Source organism: Strigops habroptila, chromosome 5 (genome assembly GCF_004027225.2).
Source record: "Strigops habroptila isolate Jane chromosome 5, bStrHab1.2.pri, whole genome shotgun sequence".
NCBI lineage: Eukaryota > Metazoa > Chordata > Aves > Psittaciformes > Psittacidae > Strigops > Strigops habroptila.
The window spans coordinates 8,677,874-8,701,349 of NC_044281.2; the positions used below are offsets into that span (position 1 = coordinate 8,677,874).

Sequence of the window (23,476 nt, forward strand, 5' to 3'; positions counted from 1 at the left end):
GTTCTTTTAATTTCTTTTTTTCTGTAATGTTCTTATGAAGAGTGTTGCGTTGCACTAACATTTTTTGCATGTGGTAACTGCACGTCTAATGGACGCATATCTTATCACATTCCATTATTTGTTTCCAGTGTGATTAAAATGTAGATTATATTATGTACTGCTTACACTAAGATACCATTTATCATTTGAATAACTAACCAAACTAAACATATTCTGAGGAAAATTACATAGAGGGTCACAGATACAAAGTTACTTAATAGTTGTATTTATTGTGAAATAACTTCTCAGTCTCCAACTTCACAAAATTCCTACTAACTGTTCAGTGATTTAAGTAATTTGCATCTATATTTGATCTAATCTAAGTCTTCTTTTTTTTTTTTTTCTGGAAAAGCTGGCTTCATTAACCCATGTTCTGCCCTCAGTTCCTGTTCATTCATTCTGTATATTAAGGTGTTACTTGCATATCTTGAAGACTCTGTATGGCACTTGGAGTCCAAGAAAATTAAGGAATTCTTAAGCATGGTTGAATTTACCATGTATGACATTTATCTAATGATAACATGTTGATAGCTATGGAGAGATTGTTGCTGTATTTCAGCGTTAAGAATACTTTTACCTCCTTTGATATTCATTATTTTACCTTTCTGAGAACTTGATTCAAGAAGTCTTCCAAAATTTACATACATTGCACTGAATTCAGCAGCTGTTAGTATGCATGCTCTTGCACACAACTGTCCTTAGTATCTGACACAAATTACGATTACTTGTGGATAAGAGATGATGTTTTTTGTCAGGATATGTATTACATTAACATTTTAGGGGGGAAAAAAGGGCTTCTTAGCATCATATCCACAGTTCTGACTTTAAGAATTTGGTATACACACCTTGGAACAGAGCATAGACCTAAACTGTAACATATTATGTATAGTCCTTGCTATTCATAAGAAAGTGTGTGTGCATGTTTACTACAATATTTGTTTTGCTTACTTAGGCATGACTATATCATACTTTTACCAGCTTACATGATTCTCCTGCCATCATGTGCTTGGAACTACAATATATTTACGTTTTGATGCTTTAACTCATGGCTCTGTTCTAGCTGTACTGCATTGCACTCCACAGACTGTTCCAGCTATTTAAAGCATGTATCTACAATGCAAATGCTTTAGCAAAAGGACCTCCTGTAGGCCAGTTTTAAGGAAATAAAATTTTCAGAACCCCTAAGGACCTTTTCCCTTGTTTGTAATTGTACAGCCATTTGCCTTTATTACTACTTACATAAATTACATAGTTACATTTTTCAAATAACTCTTGCCAAAAAGAAAATTGTAGTGGCAATTACAAAAGTTTGTGGAAAAGTGATATTTGATAAAATGCTAAATTCTTCCATGTCTCCAAGAAAGTACAGGTGCTTGAGATAAGAAGATTGAGATTTAGTACAGATTCAGTGCTCTGTAACCACTCAGATTTCTGTACATCACATTGACTAGGAAAAGTCTTCATTGCCTGTAGTATGGGTAGATTTTTAGTGCTTTGAGCTGTTGTTTTTCTTCTTAAACCTCAAACTCAGTTCTCAAAGCCTGTTAACTCCAGAAATATCAATGTTTGTGTCCGCAATTGCCCACTTACATGTATCTTTCCTGACTGGGGAGTACAGCGCATTAGAGATGCAAATGGGATGAAGAGGAAGGGTTCAGAGTGAAATATGTAGAAGGCAGCAGATGGCTGTGGAAGGAATCACCAGAGATTCAAGATTCCATCTGTAGATAAAAGTTTTCCTAGTAAACCTGCAAAGATTTGGGCAAATACAGTGTTTATAAATCCTCCAAGTGCTGACAACCACACGCAGAGTCTTACATAGACTGTGACAGACTAGAACGCTTGCTGAAGGGGGAGGTATTCTATGGTGGTGAATTAATGTGGGAAGCATTCAGACATGTTGGGGTGGCATAGCAATAATCGTAGTCCTTGCAGAAAAGGTGGTGTACAAGAAAATGAAAATGCTGATCTTACTGACCCTGAAAAAACTTAATTCAATGAAAGCTTTTTGTTGCTGGTTTTGTTGGGGTTTTTTGGTGTATGTGTTTTGTTTGGTTGTTTTTGGGTTGTTTTTTTTTTTTTTTTTTTAATAGAACATGGAGGTGTATCTGATATAACGGTTGGACTTCATGATCTTAAAGGTCTTTCCCAACCTGGTTGATTCTATGATATATTTAAGAGCTTTCTATATATGCTGATAAGTCATAAAATAAATGAGGCAAAGCGTGGTGGAAAAAGCTCTCCAGCTGTGCCAAGGATCTCTTTGCTGTCAGGATACAGTTACTGGGGAACCTATACAGTTATGGTCTAATACTTGAGAGTGAGAAAAATGCATGGTTTATTGGGTTTATTTGACAATATAGTTTCAATAAATAGTACAGATTTAGCTTAATTGCTCTATGCTACCCATTCCAGTTATCCTTCCTGGTAGACTGATGTGTAAATGTACATATATACCACCTTAAAACATGTGTTGGCGTTGTGATCTTCTCTGCCAGATACTTGTCTTTATTTTGGTGAAGTTTCCTCTCCTCCTGAGTTATTAATTTTCTTGTAGTAACTAATTTTGAATCGAACATACCTTCACATTATTCTGCACTTGCTTTTTATTATGACTTCAGTGTATTGAACATTATTTGACATAGAATATGTAGTAGTGATGTTTAAAATGACGTGTTCAGTGGTCACATATGCAAATATTTTAATACCTGAAGGACACAAATAATTCTTACATGTATTTGAAACAGTAACAGTATTGGTCTTAGTGGGTCAAATGCTGTCGATGACAGTGTGCTCTCAAGTATTTCAGAGCTGCAATGGCACGCTAAGCAGTCAAGACACCAGTTCTCACAGAACAGGCCCAGATTAACACATAAAATTAAAAACCTATGTAAGTACAGAAAACTAAGCACATTATTAGTTAAGTTAATGTAAAATGCACAAATGTAAAACAGAAATGTTTTCCTGCATTCTTGACATAGTACTAAGATTATTTTTTTCTTCCCCCTGGATGTTTTCATGCAGTGATAGGTTATAAATTTGGTTTAAAAAAAAAAAATCTAGGAATTATTTTTTAAATAATCTTATATTATTAGAAGATTATAAACTTCTCATGATCCAGATGTTTTTATTAGCTTGGCTTAGACTCAAAATTGAAAAACTATTTTAACAAGAGACACGTGGTAGGAGCTTATGTGGTCTAATGGTGTAAACACTGAATGTTGATCAATGAGAAGTGGCTAATATTAACTACTTTTCTAACAAATATTGCCTAATTTTGTTGTTGCTCTGGTGAGTATCCATGGGTCTCTTCTTTCCTATGTACATATAGGCATGCAACCTATGCAACTGCTTATATTTTTCTAGTAGAAATACAAACAATGAAAGTACCTTGTTTAAAATAGGAAAAGAGAAGATCACTAGAACCTGACACAGTCAAAAAATTCAAATTTATGATTGACAGCTGTAGTGTCCATTGTGGTTTGAAGTATTTACAAAATTGTATTGAGCTGTCTTCTGCAAGTTTGAATTTTCTGCCTATCAAACTGCTTCAATCTTAACATTTTCAGTTTCATTTTATATTCATTTAGAAGTTTTTTCCATATGCATATACACACGAGCATGTGTACACAAGTGTGTATATGAATATATGTTCCAGTAAGTGTACTAAGTGTTTGTGGAGTTAGTGCATGGAATGTTTCCTTTGATGTTCTAGACAGATGAATTGCATCTGAACTTAAATAAAATGCTTTTTAAGAAATGTTGTCGCAGTGCCCCCAACCTTATAGAATCAAGCTAAAAATAAGAAGCACTTGTGCAAGAACAGAGGTTTTGTTGTCTCTTGTTTAAGTTATTATGGAAATGTTGCTCTGTACTCTGAATCTTAGGTTTTTATGTTTGCAATTGAATTTTAATCACAGAATGTGTGTTGCCTCTGTGTCTCTTCAGCTTTTTAGGAGGAGCAGCATACCTCTGTCAGCTGCTGAAAGAGGGAAGCTAGTATGTTGGGCTTTTTAGTCATCATGCGTATGAAAGCAAAGTTTTCTGGTTTAGTTCTGTGTTATATTAAATCCCTACTGAGGTCTTGGTCATGTCATTACTTAGGCAAATATCTTAGGTATATGAGCAGTTTAATGTTGGTAATGATGCTTTTGTGCTTGATACAAAGTATCTATACAAGTATATGGAATGTCAAAGACTAAAACCGCATCATCCGAGTTAGTATACAGAAGATTTTCTTCCCAAAATACAAGATGAGATGTAAATTTTAAAAGGGAAACTTTTTTTTTTTTGTAACAACTTGATGTGGAAAAAGTTTGCACTGAGTCTTTTGCCCACCAATTTTATATGCTGCTAGGAAAGCCAGGTTTTAGTTGAAGGGATAGGAATTTTTTTCGACTACGCAAAAATTGAAGTATTATGTATTTATATTTTTGCAGAAAGCATGATCCCTTTCTCCCTCTTTCTTTTTTTAACAAAAAGAACTTGTTTCAATTTATTATACGTGTCTAACCATACAGTTATCAATGCAGCATCCCACGACTAATGCTGACCCACTTTCCCAGAAAAAGATGTTCATTGTGCATTTGAAAGGTTGAAAAGGTTTTTGTGGTTTAAATGTTGTTACATATTTTACAGCATTAGGATCTATGGAATATTTTGACAACTGCAACAGTTCAATGAAGTTGGTAATTTCTTCTTTTAATTATTTTTCATTGAACAGATTTGGAGATAAATTTTTAAGACTTGTGTTCTGGTATATTATACAGGAACATTTTGATGAAATGTATCATGATTTTTTTATCTTATTGCAAATTAGCTAGAGAGTATTGCCTTTAAGAGCAAGTTTATTAGCCTTTAAGCATAAGGTAATCACTGGCGCATAATTTTGACCAAACAGTGTGGTGTTCCTTTCAGCTAGTGATCGTACGTGTATGACTGCACATCCTCTTGTAGCTGAGCTGATGCATGGGCTTCAGAGATTATCTGCAACACCATAATCCACATACAGAGTGGGAAATGAGACTGGCTTTATGCGTTTCATTAAGTAAAATACTGGTTCATACAAAGCTTCGGTTTTTTTCCACTTCCTTCCCCATTCCCATACCACACACAGTGCAATTAGTGTCTTGAATTGTTTGAGATGTGTGAAACAGAATTATGTTATCTAAATAGAGTTTCTTCAATGCTAAAATTATTTATAAAAGCATCTTCTCCAGATACATTATTTCCACTGGTGGATGTGGTGCCATTGTTTTTTTTTTAAACTTCTTTAAAAAATTCTAGTTGGCTACTTCAAAAAATTAAAAACTCCCCCAGGCAGACGACGTGCTGTTTTTTACCTCCCACCCCTCTTGAACCATCTTGCTACAGAAATTTGTGAAAGGTCGCCTATCAGATACCTATAAAGAATTAATACAGTCTTTAACTAGCAGCTATTAAATTAGAGAATGTTCTTAATCTGGGGGAAGCCCTAAAATAACACCCCTCATCCTCTCTGAAAAAAACCCAACCAACCAACCAACCAACCAACCCTAAGAATTAAGTTGCACTAGCATCCTTAAGTGGGATTTAGATTTTTTTTTTTTTCTTCCCCTTACATAATGTAAAATTCTATTTTTCTAGCTGTTGAGTTTTTAACAGGTAGGACATTAATCAGATATTAATCAAATCAGATATTTTTGATTCAATGCAATTATTTTTTTAATAAGGGGTAACACTTTAAGTCTTTCATCTAAATTCTTAGTATGGGTGCTAGCCATGGAATTACTTTAACTTCAGTAGCCTGAACTTTTCCTACGCTCAGCTCTGTTGGTAGTACATGAATACCTTTGAGTTACTAATCTAGAAACAGTTAGTGATTTCATTATAATTATCCTAATTGTAGTTGCTTTATTTTTAGCTTTAGCTACTACGTTTACTTATGCTAAGCACGTAAAGTTGAATAGAGAACACTTAAAATAAAGCATACCTTTTTCAGTTTAAATTCATTTTCAACATACAGGTCGTTTGATAAGACTCTTATAGTATTTTTTAATTTAAATGATAGTTAGAGCTTTACTTATCTAACACTTTAATTTTTTCATTAATATATGAAATGTTTGTAGTACCTTATTCTTAATTAGCCTCGTATCTTAGTTATATGCATTAAAAATCCTAATACTGTTAAGTGCACTAACTTCTTTCTTACGTTAACAATTTTTGTAAATTATTTTTTCTTTTCTTGCAGCAAGGAGCAAATAATGCAGAAAAATTTGACTATGTAAGTTAATATTACAACATTCTTTTTTTAACTGAATCCAGTGGTAAACATTTCAAGATGGCAATGGGATTGCAAGTGAAATTGTAGTAATTTCAAATGTTTTGTCTTTTTATCTGCACTTTGTTGTTTAAATGTCTAGTGATTTGGACTGCATTTGTAAACTTGTGTTACAAGATTTAGGATAAAACTGGATTAAAAGTTTGTCAGTTATAACTCTTTAAGGTCTGAAAATGTTAGCATGCTTTTCCCCCATCCTCTCTATCTCTAACAGGTGATGCAATTCATGAATAAAATGGCTGGTAATGAGTATGTTGGATTCAGTAATGCTACGTAAGTATTTTTATTTACTTAATGAAGTTAGGTGGAAGATGCCTCAACTGATAGTCGAACTATTGAGCTTACAGCAGAGATATTTATACTGAAACTATCACTTAATCTCTAATATTAGAGGGTGTCTTTGGCTTAAAATTTAAGCCTCTGACATAAGTGTGGCTAAATGCCACATAAAAGTGTTGGTTGTCTCTTCAAAATTGCATTATTCTTAGTGCTCTGCTGCTATGGCAGTGAGAGCTGTAAGTGCAGCTCTTATCTTACTGGTATTCATATTAATAATTAAACTCTGCAAGTTGAAGGCTGCGTATCAAATGTTTAGCAAGCATACTTTTTACAATTGGGACTCCTTATGCTTGGAACTAGATGATCTTAAGGTCCTTTCCAACCCAAACTATTCTATGATTCTATTTTGCACATTTCAGTTATTTTCTAAAACAGTTCTCCTCATTGACTCAATGTATAGGATTCCAAAAATCTTTATTGTTTTGATGCAGCACTGGGAAAATCATAAAGATTCCATACAGCAGGATGAGATCAACTAGTGTTTTTCCTGAGCTTTGGTAATGTAAAAATCTTTACCATTGAAGGAAGCAGACAGGAGAGAGTTACCTATGCTTGTATTATACAGATTCCTCCTTCAGGTTTCATCCTTAATTAATCATCATGATAAACTGTTCAGCCATCAGACGATCATTACCTGACCTGCAGCTTGATCCTCAGGTTTCTCACTAGTTTCATCAGTGTTGTCAGTGAGTGATCCTTTCTCTGCAGCTCTTGAGGAATGTTTCATTCCACTGTGGCCTTTTCAGATATGCTTCCAAGAGTAGGATTTTATGCTGCATTGCTTTATTCCAGAGTCAGCTACATATGTGTAGATAACCAGTACTGTGTGTATTCAAATGTAAAAGGTAATTCACTCCAACTGGGTGTACTGGGATGAACTTCTAAGGCAGCGTCTGTCCCGTTAGTAGAATGTTTGTGTTCAGCAGCAATGTATCCCTTTACATGCAGTTTTAGTGAATTACATCACATGTCTCTGAAGTTCAGTGGTTTTCTTGGAAAGTTTGTCTTTTTGCCTTCTCTCATTTTTTATTTCTTTATTTTAAGGTTCCAGTCCGAAAGAGAGAGTGGAGATAGAAATTTTGCAATCGGCTATTACTTGAAAGAAAAAAAGGTTAATCTCTTTTGCTTATTGTATTTTGGAGGCTCTGTGGTGGGGTTTTTGCATTATTTGTGAAGATTTTTAATTTACTTAATGAACAGTATAGCATAAATTATTCTAATAGTGTACATGCTTTATACTGCTATTCAAAATGTCATTTAGAAAGTGATGCTTAAGTCATTCTAATAGAATGCCTATAATCTTTTTTCTCTATTGTAATCAAGATAATTTGTTTTGTCATAAAATGCATAATCTGTACTGTACAGATGACTTTATAAAACTCCTAAATGCATTTTGCAGTTGTCCGATTTAAAGATGTTGAAAGCTGTACTAAAAATATTTTCATACCTAGCGTATTGACCTCACTGCACTGTGTTGTTTTTAAATCTGATGAGACTCAATATTTCTACTGTTACATTGAAATAAATATTTAAAATCTGCATAATGCTTAATACGCTGACAAGCCTATAGATCAATTTGTCTCTATAAAAGTGTTATTTTTAAAAAACTAATAATAACTTTACCTAAAGACTCTTTATTTTTCTTCCTCAGTGCTTTCCTGAAGGCACGGATATGGTTGCTATATTAGACTTCTATTTTCAGGTAACTGACTTGAAAATTGAGACTCATTATAGACTTAGAATTATTATTATAAGCAGTAGAAGCTGATTTGTTCATAGATGTGAAGGCTTTAATTTGCTTACAGTTAAAACTTGTCAGGTTCTGTTAAACTCTGGAAATGAATGATGTACTTGATGTATCCAGATTTGGTTTTATGTGATGTACTTAGGTGTCTTTACTGCTAATGCAAAGTAGCAATAATCTTGAAGCTCCTAACTACTAGTGTTTTACAATGTCTTGTATTCAGCGAGTTTGACAAAATATTTCTGCTTCTTTGCTTCTTGCTGCTCGTTAATGTATTGTGAAGTACTTTAAACTCTGTGTGTAACTAGAATGGTATATGCATGCTCTGTCGTAAGCTTAAGGGTAGTGTTATAAATGAAGTGATATGAGTATCTCCTCCTTTTTGTTTAATTCAGTGCTTATGAGTAAAATGAAGAATCTAGTCATATATTCCCCCTCCCCATTTTTTTTTTCTCCTTTTTCACTTTCAGCAAGTTACTTGCAACTGTCACACAGTGAGAACTTGGCTAGTGTGAGGTATTTCCTCAGTAGGGGTTTCCTAATGTTAAAACGTTCACAACTCAGGTCTGCTGCATATAGTGATCAAGAGGCAGTTCAAGTTGTGGTACTGATTGAGCCTGTCTGGGGTAGTTTTTAAAAACCCCAAAAATGGAACAAACAAGCAAAACCAACCCTCCCCCCAAAAAACCCCAAAACCACCATGTCGTGGTTTAAGGATTTAGTTCTCAAATGAATCTGGTTTTGGTTCATGAGACTTGCTCGTATTATGCAAATTACAAACAGTATTTTTAAATGCAAATTTTATCTGAGGTTTTTGTATCGGGATGCATCTTTAGATGGAATGACTGTTTATGAAGTAAGGTACATGTGATTAGCCTTAATTGACCTCTTATTGAATTGGAAATGAGGTGCAAGTTAATAGTCTACTCTGAACTTTTGTTATTACAGAACAAAACATAATTTATTTGAATTTACTGTTTAACATGCTTGTTAAATGCTTCCTATCCCACTGCCTCAAGTCCTGATGGGCTTCTGAGCGTAAAGCTATTAATAAGTTACGAAATGCCAAAACTAACTCTTCTGTGCATTTTAATTTGACCTCGTTTAGTGCATTATAACCTCTAATTTAATGACTGTGCCATTTTTTTTTTTAACCCTTGCAAAATCCCCTTTTTGCTCTATCCTCAGAAAAAGGACAGCTCATACATGAGCAGCAATTCTGTTTCCTTCTCCCTGTACAATTCTTGCTTTCCAACGTTTTACTCAGATGCTACTTAAAAGGCTAGTTATTTCTCTTCTTTGGGTTTTTTTTTTCTTTGTGATGCTCCTTCCTCCCTTGTGTAAGTTGTGACCTTTCTGAGCAGGAATAAACTTTTTTTTTCCCTGTTATCTCTGTAAAGTGAGGATGGATTATTCTCATTTTAGAGAACCGAGGTACAAAATGCAGGTGCTTAAACTGAGAACCTAGAAACACTTTTTTTCAAAGTAGGTGATATTATGTAATACTTCATATGTTTAAAACACAGTTGCCATTTTAGATGCGTCTCTGACAATCTCTTGATTTGCAACTCCAGTTGATTGGACTAGGATGTATTGAGTTTGGCACCCGGAAAATAAGAATTCCAGGTAGTAACTACTCATGCAAACTTGGCTTAGGTAACTTCATGAAGTATCATGTAATGTCTGTTTGGCAAAAGCAAGAGTACAAGCAATAGATTGTTTACTTTTCAGAGTAGCATTTCAGCTTCAGGTTGAAACCAGCTTTATCTTTTGGTTTCTGCAGAAATGAGGCAGCATCAGGTGATTGCATCATATCACATTTCCTGATCTGTCACCAAAGTATGTATAGTCTGTACTGAAGCAGGGATCCTGGGAGAAACTATCGTGTGGTTGTATCATTAACATATCATTAAGTATATATGAGAGAAAGGTGAAATAAGGCTGCATCAGCAGGAAGTGCTGGCGTTAAGACTTGCATGTGCTAGAGTTTGCAGCTTTAAAATGTACTTTTAATAATGTGTGGGGTCTTCTAAGGCTTAAAAAACAAAACACCAAACCACACAAAACAAGCTCAAATTGAAAAAAAACCCAAACAAACAACCCAACCAAACCCAGTCATTCTGTGGCTTTGCCATTTAAGTAGATGCAAAATACTGAGATTGTTTTCCACACCTCTTCCTCTCAAAGGAACATAAGGGGGGTGGGGGGTGGAATTGAACGAGACACCTATGAAAAATGCTGTCCCAGACTATTAAGAGGGCTTACAAACACTGTTGCTGGGATCTTTACAGTAGGAAGATTCAGACCATATTAATTGATGCGGCTAGTATAATCTGTAATGATTGTTAAGCTACATGTTATTTTGAGATGTTATTTCTGTAGAGACATACAATTGATCCTGCTATAGTTGGTCTTACTGTGCTAGAAGTGTCAGTTCTTATAATCTCTCTTTCTTTTTCATAAGCTTTGCTCAATAGAGGTAACATGTGAGTCGGCAAGTGTGATGGCAGCAACTCTGGCTAATGGTGGCTTTTGCCCAATCACTGGTGAAAGAGTACTGAGTCCTGAAGCAGTCCGGAATACCTTGAGTTTAATGCATTCCTGTGGCATGTATGACTTCTCAGGGCAGTTTGCCTTCCATGTAAGTAGTTTGCAGATACGTGTTATAACTGACCAGGAAGATTAATCCGTGCTGGTGTTTTCCATGTTCCAGGGCTTGTTTGCTTGCTTCTGGGGGAGAGGAAAGGGTGTTGCACAAATTGTTTAGAAATTAAACGCTCCATATAGGAAAATGTTACCTAGTATTCATGGCACTACTAGTACAACATATAGCACTTACTATTCTCTGCCACTTCACATTTGGAAATGCTTTTCATATTAAAACGTAAGTACTGTCCCTTAAGCAAGGCTGTTCCTGAGAGAAAGCTCATGATGCAGAAGTAATTGGAAACAGCCTAAGTGAAGAAATCCTGCTATATGGAGTAAAGAATAGCAGAAAGCCTTTGCAGACAGTTGCTTTTTCTTTGCTAACTTGGGCTCGTGAATTTTCCTCATGTGTTGTAAAAGTGGCTGTTATACACAGCGGATGTACCATCATATTTTCCAGCGGTATGTTTCTTACATGTAAGTATTTCAAAATATAATGCACCTTATTTGTTTTCAGCATTTTATTTTGAGCATTTTTATTTTTCCTTATTGCATACACATGAACATGATTATGATGCTTTTTGTGGCCTAGAAGTTACTGTTTACGGAGCTAGGAGGATATGTGACATGTTAATTCCTATTTGGAAAAGCAATACCTTTATCCAGATTATAAATAAGTAGGTTATTGTATGATTTCCTGGACAGACCCTTCTGTTTTCTTGAGGTTTTGTTTTTTACCTTTTCCAGTCAAGATTTTTTTATGTGTATAGCTTTGTGCTATTACCTTGCTGCAAACTGTTCATGACAGATATACTTGTGTGCTACTGCTTAGTCATAATTGCTTTTTTATAGGAGATTTTAATTCTCTTTTTCACTGTATTACTGACTGGCTATGTTACTGAGAGCAAATAACTTTTATGATCACGTACTTTGGATTGTCACAAACTGTGCTTCAGGTTATTGTCTATCTAAAAAGAGGTAAGTAATAATGCTTTCTTAGCTTGAAGTGCTTTCCAGATCTACATTTTATAAATGCTGCATAATAATCATCAGTAAAATGCTAATACATCGGGTTACAATAGTGAAGAATGTTTGCAGAGGACAGAAATTCTCTAATTATTCTATAGGTTGGTCTTCCTGCAAAATCTGGAGTTGCTGGTGGAATTCTTCTGGTTGTTCCTAATGTCATGGGCTTGATGTGCTGGTCACCTCCTCTAGACAAGATGGGCAACAGTGTTAAAGGAATTCACTTTTGTCATGTAAGCTGCGTTGCTTTTAGTGCTTTTTGGGGGTGTGTGTGGAGGGGGTGTGTGGTGGTGTTTTGTGTGGTGGTGGTTTGGTTTTTTTTCCCTCTTTGCAGCTGGTGCTTACCGAGCTTCAGTTAGTAAAGCTGAGGTCTGAGTGAATTAAATGCTAATTTGTTACTCTTCCATGCATAGCCAGTTTCATCTGATCCAATGCTGAAAGCCCAAGAAGAGGCTTTTTCATTTTAGTGATAAATAATGCTTTAATTCAGTGAGCAGTAAGAAAATATGATACCAGAAGCATTGGAGAACCTTATTGTGGAAAAGCTTTGAAAAGGAACACTGCATGAAGTAGTGAAAGAGCTGGTCTTTCTTGTGTATACTGCACGAGAAGCTGTAGACCTCTATTTACAGACTTACGTTCGTCTCCAGTCATAAAGTAAACACTTTTTCAAAACATTGGAAATGCAACTCTTATTACAATAAAAGGAAAAGATTCTAATGAAATACTGCATTCTGGTGTATGTTCCAGTGATTTTTATAAATAATCTGACATAAAGCATGTCTTCATAGATCAGACCCTGTTGGACAAGCTGTTCCTAGCTTCATCTCTTGCTTTGGAACGGGCTGTGGATGGTCTGTTTATAGCAGCATTAGCTGCAGGAAAGATTTTTGTCAACTGTTTTGTAATGATGAATAAGATGTTTTGTGGGAGAGGAGAATGTAAAAATTGTCTTTTTCATTTTCTCACCTAAAATTACCTTGTATTACCAATTAAGTAATTATAAACTGGGGAAAAAAATCTCAAAAAGAGAATAGTAGGCTATTTAGAGCCCCATAGGAAACGTAAGATGATTGCTAATGTTCAAACTAGGCTCTGGAAGGGTGCAGTTTATGTGGATAAGCAGCAGTTAACTGTTAATACTTCTGTTTATCTAACTGTACGGCTGTCAATTAAGAATACTAAGAAGTCACTAATTCTAGTTTAAATATTTTAAAGGTTTATATGAAACAGTCTTGATTGATTTAATATAAAATTTAATATAAAATATAATTTAAGATCCTAGAACAATAGGTAGGCAAAGGACTTACTACATTTATTTTGTGTTAAAATGAGACCTAAAAACTGATGATCATGGCATACAAGTAACATGAATATAACATTCACATTTAAAAATACAACAGCATGGCAAAGTCCTGTAATTATAATGTTTCATGTAGTAATTCGGACTGAATTAAAGTCCATTATGTCACACATTTTCTTGTTTCATCCTTTTGATTAAAGTTTTATGTACGAGACTAGCCCAGACTATTCTTCCTGTTCCTGAAATATTTGATACAGCTGAAGTAGAAATATATTAAAACGAGTATTCTGCAAATTGCTACTTGCTTGGTACTTCTTTAAAAATGAGTTTAATGGTTTTGTTAGAACTTAATCATATAATTGTATTACATTCAAGGGCCTTACAGACATTGGTATTGACTGATTGAATAAGCTTCTCGTTACTGGTTTAAGTTACTAGGTTATGATGTAAAGCATAAGTGGTAGTAGTATTATAATCTTAAAATGCATTTGACTGTCTTATGCAAATAATAATACATGTTCTTCAAATATTTGCAGGATCTGGTTTCTTTGTGCAATTTCCATAACTACGATAACTTGAGACACTTTGCAAAAAAGCTTGATCCTCGCAGAGAAGGTGGTGATCAGCGGGTAAGTTAATATGTGTGTTTAGTGAGCACTGCTTGTAGGCATTAGAAGAAATATGGAAAGTTCTTCTCTAAATGCAGAACTGCTCAATGACATGTATTGCATCAAAGCTTTCAGATAACCTACCTAGTTTACATTATTAGTGGACACTTACCTGTGTGGACCACACTATCACAGGGTTTTGTATAGTGGAATTTCATACTAGATTTGTAACTCCATTTCATGCAGTTCATCTCCCTTGCTAGACTAAGTATGTGGTATCGGATAAAAGTTGCAGAGTCTTACTGTACTGGTTGCCTTTAATAAAGATTTGACCAGCTGGTGGGCTTAGCCTTTCTGTGCTGTGCTGCAATGCATGAGATGTGTGTTCAGCATTTTTTTGCAGTGATACCTCTGAGACCACATGACTTGCTGAGAGTTGCACAGGCAGTGAGTTCAGGTGTTACAGTGCTGTAGATAAGTGCCTGTTTCTAAGGAAGTGGTATAAGCAATCTCTGGGAATGAACTGAATCCACTCTATCTACAGTACAAACGATGAAAGTGTGAGGGTGCTTGAGATAAGGAAAAGCTCTGCTTTTATTACCATTAATGTTTTAACTAAGGCATGAAGATTTCAATGGGAGAAGATATAGTAGAATGATTTTTAAAGGGCTTCTATTTGCATGTGTACATCTAAAAAATACCCAATTTGGAGTTTGAGTTTTTTATAACTGGAAAAGAGAAAAGAGTTTTATGTGAAGAGGTGAAAAACTTGAGTCTGTTAGCATTGACTGCAAGTATGGATTTTTTTTCCTTCAAATACACTAATAAATAACGTATGTTGCTTGAACAACTAGCATTCCTTTGGACCAATGGACTATGAGAATCTCCAGCAAGAACTTGCTTTAAAAGAAACAGTATGGAAAAAAGTGTCACCTGAATCAAACGAGGACATCTCCAGAACCGTAGTGTATAGAATGGAAGGTCGGGGAGAGCAAAACTAAACGAATGGGTTCTAGTTTCACTCAAATCTTCATTTTAAAAACCCTCAAGCATCTCTAGATTTAACTTTGATTTGAATATTGTTTGCCTGGTGTTTCGTTTATATATCCATTTTGTGTAAATTCTGTATGCTAAACCAAAAAGACTGTCAAAGCTCAAGCGTGGGGGGAAGCACATACAAACAACAAAACCCAAAGCTGTTAACTGACTGTTGTAGTTACGTAAAACACATTTGCTTAAAAAAAAAAAAGGGAAGAAAAAAAGAAAATAAAAAAGGAAAATCTGAATGTTTTCGAAGATATACCACTTCTGTGTATATCTGTTTATTTTTGTTTATACTGAGAATTGTAAGTAAATTAACTTGAAGGGATAAGCAAGAACTTGTGATGTGTCCTCTGATCGGGGTCAGCATGTAAAGAGAGAAGAACTTGAATTAAAATATGAAGTAAAATAGTGTCAGCAACATACAGCAAGTTCGTGGATCTCTAAATAATTGTATATTAAGCGGAGATAGGTTCTGAGTCATGATATTACCATCTTTTTTTCTTAATTTGAGCTTTCAAATTGTTATAATCAGAAATGGATCCTTTGGATAGGCCATGCTAGTGAAGATAACATCTTGAGGTTTGTTTCGGGTTTTTTTTTTTTTTTTAATCAAACCTTTAATAATTGTTAATGGTAAAATCTAAATAAAAAGAACAAAAATGGCTGGGGAGGACTGGGAAAAGGGGAAAAAAAAAAACCAACCCTGCCTTGTTTGCAAGTTGACTAATGCAGCAGAAAGATTTCTGACCAAACTATTTTGAGTGTCTTGCTAGCTGCTTGTGCTGCCAGCTGGTAGCTATGACTCAGAAGTCTGCCTGACTAATAATGCTGTGCTCCACCCTAGAGAGGAATGTCAGCAATCTTGGGTTTAGAGCAGCAACTGAGTAGTGAACAGGAAGTATATTCAGAGTAAAGCAGATAGGTAGATACTATTAAAATTGTTTACAATTAACTTATTTCTCAACTGCTTATGTGTGTGCATGTTCATATATAAAATGAGAGCAATATTTTTAAAAGTTATCACATGAGCAAATTTTTTAAAAGTTATCATTAATTGCTACTTTTTAAAGTGTTAGTGAGTTTGCACCTCTGTCAGCTTGCTAAGAAACAGGACTTCCATTCTCCTACAGGCAACGCATCTGTTCATCTGCACTTGATAATCATTTTGAGTCTCTTGAGTAGGGTATAGCTTGACATGGTGTATGTAAGCTTCAAATAGGCTCAATAGGCAATGCTGGACAGAGGGCGTAGACTTGCTAAATTCTTGACACTTGTAGCTATTAGATTCGTAATGATGCTAAAAGTCATAGAAAGTTATTCTCTGTAAAGCTTTCCTCTTTATAAGTTTGTAGATAACTTGATAGACACCACCCTCAGAGTCCTGGCTTATACAGCTGCAGAAAACTCATCCAAGTAATGATAAATGGTATTTGTTGAGGATTTTTAAAGACAAAGACAGATAATTCCTTAGTAACACATCCCCCCAGCTCTCCCTGCCCCTCGCTCTTTTTAGTTTATCTAAAACTCCAGAGTGCATTCATATAGGAGTTTTGCATAAGGGGAGAGTTAGGTTTTTTTCTGCCCCTTTTTTGACCCATCTGAATGTTTATTAGTTCAGGAAGATGCATAAAGCAAAGCTGATGTTCTCTGAGAAAGCGAACTGTTCTTAATTGCTCTGTTTAGGTATTGTTAGTGTTGCATAAACATTTGAAATAAGCTCTGACTAAGCCCTGAATAGTCTTCACCTACTAGTGTATTACAAAAGGATGGGCTTCCTGTCTTTGAAGCCTAGGATTAAAATGTTTAAGCAAAACAATACAGAATATCAATTTTCAGTGAATTTGAAGTCTTACTGGGATGAAGAGGTAAATCTGCAGTGCAGATGTTGGTAATATTGTCAGTAATAAATTGCTGAGTAATAGCTGTTTTATAACCTTATCACTGATGATAAGGTCAGGTTTGTCAGTGCTTATCTTGAAAATAAACTAAAGTAGAGGCCGAGTCTTGAATTATAAAAATGTCTCACCTGTTTGAAGATTTTACAGAAAGCTAGTAGTTACAGAGACAAAACAAGTATACAGATCCTGCAAAACAACATGTCTTTACCTGAAATATCCTCAATTGCAAGAGGGAAAATAAGGTATCTGCTGCTACTAGAAAGTATTTACAGTGATGACATGTTGCTGGTTAAATTACTGATGCAATTAAAAAAGGAAAATGTCTGATGCAGGACTTGCTTGGTCTAATTCTACACAGAACATTTTCTGATTTTTAGTACTATTTGAAGCTAATTCTAAAAATCTGGTTGAAACCCAGATGGAATAATTTTCCATCTTCAACTTAAAAATCTTTACCTTATTTATGCTTATCAGTTATATACAAAACTTGTGGTAGAAGCAAGTCCTGCATGGGAGATCTAAAATTAAGGGAACTACTAGATCTTTAATATGCATAATAAGAATATTTAGGGTACAGCTTACACAATCTTTAGAGATAGATGTGTGTGTATATATATATTACAGTTCTGTAATACATGCTTTTGAAGCCTGTCTCAGAATTTAAGCCAGCCTCTAGCCAGGAGGGATCAGGAGAAGGTTCCTTATTGTGTAACTTGCCCACTCTCAGTTTCTTGTTCTGGCCTGCCATGCCTGCAGATGGCTTGTACTGGTGGCAGGGTACGCAGGCAGTGGGGACCATGGTTAGGCCTGCCATGATGACTTACCCATGTCTACGTTGTGTTTGGTGAGCGGGTCTGAAAGAACGCGGTGATAGAGGCTAGTCATTGAATGTTTGAAGTCTGCAACGGTTTTAGTGTTCACCTGTGCTACAGTAATAGCAATTCTTGATATTCAAGCATTTTAGCTGTTTGTTTGTTTTTCTTTGTCAGCATCATTAACATTTCATTAGAAATGTAAATGCTTTTTAAAATTTTACTTTAGCATTTGTGTTGTACCTTTTGGCTCAGTTGTTAAGTTACCTGTCTCGTTTTCCATTTTTCATTTGCATTGTATGTTATTTATGTATCTCAATTTCCAGCATGCTTATTTTTGTATTGTTTAATAAATTTATTTTAAGCTGATTTTTATTGTACTTTTTTTCTCTCAATGGAGAACAGATTTGCTCAAACACATTTTTGAGACTGAAGGTGGTGAGATAGTGAGCGCTCTGTTCTAAAAAAGATAAAGTACTGGAGAAGTAGGTGCAATAAGCAGATTTGGTTAAACCAGCCATTAAAAACCTTCCTAAGATTTCTTAAACACCTTGTACAATAATCTAGTTATTTTTCTCTTTGAACTATTATCTTAGAAAGTTGAAAGCAAAAATCAAAGTAGCAGAACTTTCTCACCGTGACTTTTCTGATATAAGTGTCATGGTGCAGTAGGGTATTAATGTCACTAGCAGGATATTATTTGTGTGGTTTTGAAGATACTAATGCAGTCACTTGGAAAATACATGGTTAATGGTACCAATGGCATGGTAGTAACTGTTGATCCTGAGCATCATGACTTGAAAAATATAGCTTGTAATAAGTCATGCATAGCAAGGTTGGTGGTCCAAAAACACATCCTTGTAGTTACAACAGTGGGGTCTGAACAACAGCTAGTTGAATCTGGGTTCCTGGAAAAGCACTTGCCCTTTGTCACAGGTTTACTTTTTTTTCCATGAAAATTTATTTGAGATACTAAATAGTAGACATATTTATAATGGGATGGTTCCAAGGCAAGATTTTGCACTAGAAACATGCCTATACTGAGAATGGCTGTAACTATTAATTTAGCTTTTCCGTAGGTTGGTTTATAAACTGCAGTTACTTGTATGACGTTTTTAAAGTTAGCTGTATGTTTTATTGTACATAAAATATCACATATCAGAAGAGATTATTCTCTGAAAGTCATAAAGACAAGGAAAAGTAGAAGAGTAGTAAGTACAAAGAACCACGGGTGATTTACTGTAGAATTATTTTGGCTTTTACTGGTTTTCATTGTGCATTTGTGTCAAAAGAGTAGTGGGGTGGGTAGATGAATAAAAGGCAATGGAGTCAGAAGGGGGTGGGCGGGAGGGGGCTAGAGAATGTTGGTTTTCCATTCGTTCTTATTTTTCTCGGTCTTGATACATACATGTCATTGATGCACAGTAGTTAGCTGTGAGCAAAATAGTTAATCATGAGCTTCATAATCTATTATAATTGATATAATTTATACATAATGTTTTAGTATCCAAAACATTGTTTGTAGGCTTTTAGTATTTTATTTTTTTATTTTTCTTTAAGTATTTATTTTCTTTAAGTATTTAAGTTTTCTGGCAGGAGTTCGGAAGCAGTTATTCCAGTGAAAGAAGAATAGGTGTTTTTCCAGCAGAGTTCTTACTGGGTTGACTGAATACAGCTAATGATTTATCTTCAGTGCAGAGTCTCTTGAGGAATTTGAATGTCACAAATGTCTATAGTAATTGCAGGGATGGCAAGAAGCTTTTAATCAGGTAGAAAAATAATCTAAAGCTTAGGGTTTTTTTTTATCATGCTAGTATCTTGTCTGTTCCACACGTCTTGTCCAGTCTAGAAAAAGCATGACTAAGTAGTATGTATAATGACGTGCTTTTAAAGGGTGGGTCACGAGCAACCTCATTTTCTTTCAGTAATTTGTGCTGGTGTGTTGAATAGTTGGTTGCAATCTAAATTGCTAAAATACCTGCTTCGAATCAAGTGCGCTTTTCAATTTACCATTTGCTTATTTTAGAGAATATTACGTGCAAAATAGAAATGCCCTGTTTCATTTTGATTTTCATGCAAGTAGAAGTTACTTTATTATTGGTATCTAATACTGCTTTATGCAGATGTTATCACTTGAACACTTAGCATCTGGAAGTCGGTTGTGGTTTTTTTTTCAAGACCTACAGTTCAGTTAATTCTGAGAATTCACATGCATTTCTTTTGCGCATAGCAGAAGTGTAATGGTTACATCTGAAGCTGCAGTTTAACTAGATAAAGCCCTACAATAGAGTTTAGGATGGCAGAAGTGTGGTGGTGGTAAGTTTGTTGTTGTGTTTTTGTGGGGTTTTGGGAGGGGGTTTTTTTTTGTGTGTAGTGGTTTTGTTTGCTTTGTTTGTTTTCCCTCACCAGTTGAACAAGTTTAAACAGAACTTATTTGGGTAATGAAGCTGACATGAATGCAGGATCTAGAGCTAGAGTAAGGCTGTTAGTTAACTGGACCATGCAGATTTTCAAAAAGGAAGAGACAGGCGTGTTTACATGTTGGGAGAATAACAGGCATTTTGACACTTCGGCACTAAGGCTGATGATGCAAACAGGATTGGAGGAAGGACAAGTGGAAAGGGAAATAATTCTAAATGCTTTTCTAGCGTCAAAAATGTTCCAGCCAGCCGTACTTTCATGTATTTCATTTATGCAGCGGGCATGTGAGGGAGCATATCTGTTGTAAAGTAATGCTTCCTGTGGTAGCTGCTGCTCTGCTCTGGTTTTGACCTAGCTGGCACGTAGCTGGTGTTTTCTGTGCTGTCATCCGCATGCTTTCCTGATACCAGTTATGCTTGCAGAAGGCAAAAGCCGTCTTCTGCATATCTTCCTTCCAGATTTCCTTTGACCTCTTTATCTGATCAATTACAGCGGATGTTCTTCCGTTAAGTAGCACTATTATTTTGTAAATTTTGGGCAGCAGGTAGTGCTTCTCCCCTTAGAGATCAGTGTACATTCATTTCATTGTTATTTGGTCAGACTTGGAATGAAGTCTGACATACCCTCTCACCCCACCCCATATTTGCACTTCTATTAATCTGGCATGATTTTTCAGTGAAATTGTTTGAACTTGATTCTTATTTTTACATTGTTGAATATTCTGGAAATTTGAACTAATTGTTTTGCTAATACAGTCAACAAATATCTGTTGTTTTCTTTGGAATGTTCTTCAATAGCAAAGTGCTATTGTTAATTAGGCTTTTTACTTTGGTTGCCAAAGAGCTAGTATGCAGAATTTGAAGTATTCAGGTGTTATTACAAGATTCTTGTGTACATTGTAAATTGGGGTTTTATCTTCATACTCTGTCTTAACTTAAACTCAGTAAACTTAAGTTTTACTTTACTTGGTGCAATCATCACGACCCAGTGCGGGAGATTCTAGTGACTATCATCAACCTAAGAATGAAACCATAAGGTTATAGAGCTTGGAAAGGATCTCTGGAAATCATCTAGTCCAACCTCCTGCATAAAGTAGGATCTAACATCAGTCAGTTAGATCTTTTTGCTTAGGGAGCAAAGGGGTTTCTGTAATCTCACTGGCTAACCTGTCCAGTGCTTTACCACTTCCATCAAAGAATTTTTTTTCCTAACTTCCAGTTGAAATTTTCCCTTCGTGTGCATGATGAGCTTACCATCATGTGGAAATCTGATGGCCTTTAGGGAGTCCTAGAAGTGGCATAGCTAAATATGGCTTTTGGTCAGTAATAACTAACATTTTCACCTCCTGCTGTATTTTTGTACTGGTTCCTATTTTTTTTTTTTCTTCTCATTATATCACTGAAAATAGAGTGATTTAAGGATTTGAAAAGGCCAGCTTTCCTTTTTGTTTTTCTACTAAAACGTAACAGGCTAAGTGCAAATGTGGAAGTATGTTATTTGCTGAGGGACAGCATGTTACTATTAGGACCCCTTGTGATCAGGGCGCTTATCAAAACAATGAACTGAGAACACGAGTGATAGGAAGAGATAATGTTGCTTGCTTCCTGTTGATGTCATTCACTAGTCCAGCTTTTTCCTTGAGGCAGGCAACTTTATTGTTTGTTCAGGAATTCATTCAATATCAGTCTTTTGGCCTGATAGACGTGGTTTTGGTTTTATGCGTAGCTTAGACTTTCTGTGCGGGAAGCGCATTTCACACTTTTAAAGGACTATTAAACTTCTCCAATGTCTCATTGTTGCAAGACAACTAATTAAAATGTCATCTCTGTCTGAGAATAAACTGTTCCGATCAAACATGTTCAAAATAACCCTACCTATGCCGTTGTAAAAAGAATTAAGAGTTACGATTGAGGACATGGAGAAGTAGGCTAAAATAGCTGAGTCATTTTGCCCATATACCAAAGGCTGATGGGGAGTAATACGATCTGGAGATAAAACCATGGAGGCGGAACATCTGTTTAAGCTAATGAATATTTCTGATGCAACAGAAGTAGATACTGAATAAATAGTCTAAAAATTAGAAGGTTTCTAGAAACTTGTTCCTAATAATTTAGAAAGAACACTCCCAAGAAGAATAGGGTGCAAATTTCTGTTAAGATTTCCCCTAATCTGCTGTCAGCCTGTAGAGTGTAATCAGTCTCTTGCTAGTACAGTTACAGTATCTTTTGAGAGTATCGTCCTTTATTTTGGGAATAATTCGAGCTCCAGGTCCTGCAGTTAGGAGTAAACTGTTGTCCATAAATTGCAAAGTACCTATAGCCTGGGAAGCGGAAGCATTGCTCTAGTGGGTTGTGTATATCAGTTGTAGTCAATAGGGCCTTGGAAAGGCAGACATTCTTTTGTCCTATCAGCTTAATACAGCTAGTGTCACTAAAGCACCCATCACTGTTCTGCTTTATTCATGTGATTATTGTTGATCCCAGTCCTTTGGTTCCAAATCTTCCAGATCTTGCAGTGTAAGTAATGTCTGTATCCACTACTTCAAAGGCTCTTGGGTTTTTTTTTTTTCCTACATCCAGGGTGAACTGGTCAGTCCTCGTTTCCCTTGTAAGGTTTCTGTATATATTCTGTATGCTTTTTGTTGCAGAATTGTTTGCAGGGGTTAGCCCATGAAAAAGTATTGAACAGGAACTACCAAAGTCTGTAACAGGAGATAACAATGACCCTAAGATTCCTGTTATAGTTTATTGCAAGCATTATTATTTTACCATTTTGGAACTTCCAGTCATCATAATTTACTGACAAAACATAATTTCATTGTGATAAGAAATGCTGAAAAAGTTTGACAGCAGAGAAAGTTAAAGCCTTTGAGAGGATCGTTCATTTTCTTCCACATAACTTTGATGCTTTAGACATGGCAGCAAGATTCATATACTTCCATCCAAGCTACTGATGGCAAATGCAGACCACCTAAAACTGAAAATTTGCCTGCTCTTCATCTTCTGACTTGAAGGGTCTTTATGCCTCTTTATGCCTTAAATGTTTCACTTGATCTAGTGAAGTTTTTTGTTGAAATAATTTGTCTACCTACTATTCCTTTGACATGCCATTCATGGCAAACACCACAGCAGTAGCATCCTCAGGAGAGGAGACAGGTTGGATTTTTCTGTTACTTCCTCTTGTTAAGTCATGGATCTCTGGAACTGCCTGATTGACTGCAGTTATTCTAACTTGCTTTTCCTTATTAGGTCTTATTTTGCTTGCTGGCACGACTTAC

The 23,476-nt window shown here is 35.5% G+C and overlaps 1 protein-coding gene across 2 annotated transcripts in view; it reads left to right on the top strand.

Moving 5' to 3' along the window:
* Positions 1–23,476, top strand: part of GLS (glutaminase) — a 67,630-nt gene that overhangs the window by 26,356 nt on the left and 17,798 nt on the right. The window contains exons 8-15 of one of the 2 annotated variants that reach the window (XM_030488356.1): positions 6,269–6,301; positions 6,573–6,631; positions 7,742–7,808; positions 8,349–8,399; positions 10,906–11,082; positions 12,215–12,346; positions 13,953–14,045; positions 14,879–18,147. In XM_030488356.1, coding sequence (XP_030344216.1) covers positions 6,269–6,301; positions 6,573–6,631; positions 7,742–7,808; positions 8,349–8,399; positions 10,906–11,082; positions 12,215–12,346; positions 13,953–14,045; positions 14,879–15,025 — 759 coding nt within the window. In that variant the 3' untranslated portion in view covers positions 15,026–18,147. Of the gene's footprint in view, positions 1–6,268; positions 6,302–6,572; positions 6,632–7,741; positions 7,809–8,348; positions 8,400–10,905; positions 11,083–12,214; positions 12,347–13,952; positions 14,046–14,878; positions 18,148–23,476 lie in introns of those variants that run through there. The other variant, XM_030488354.1, reaches the window with a different exon arrangement.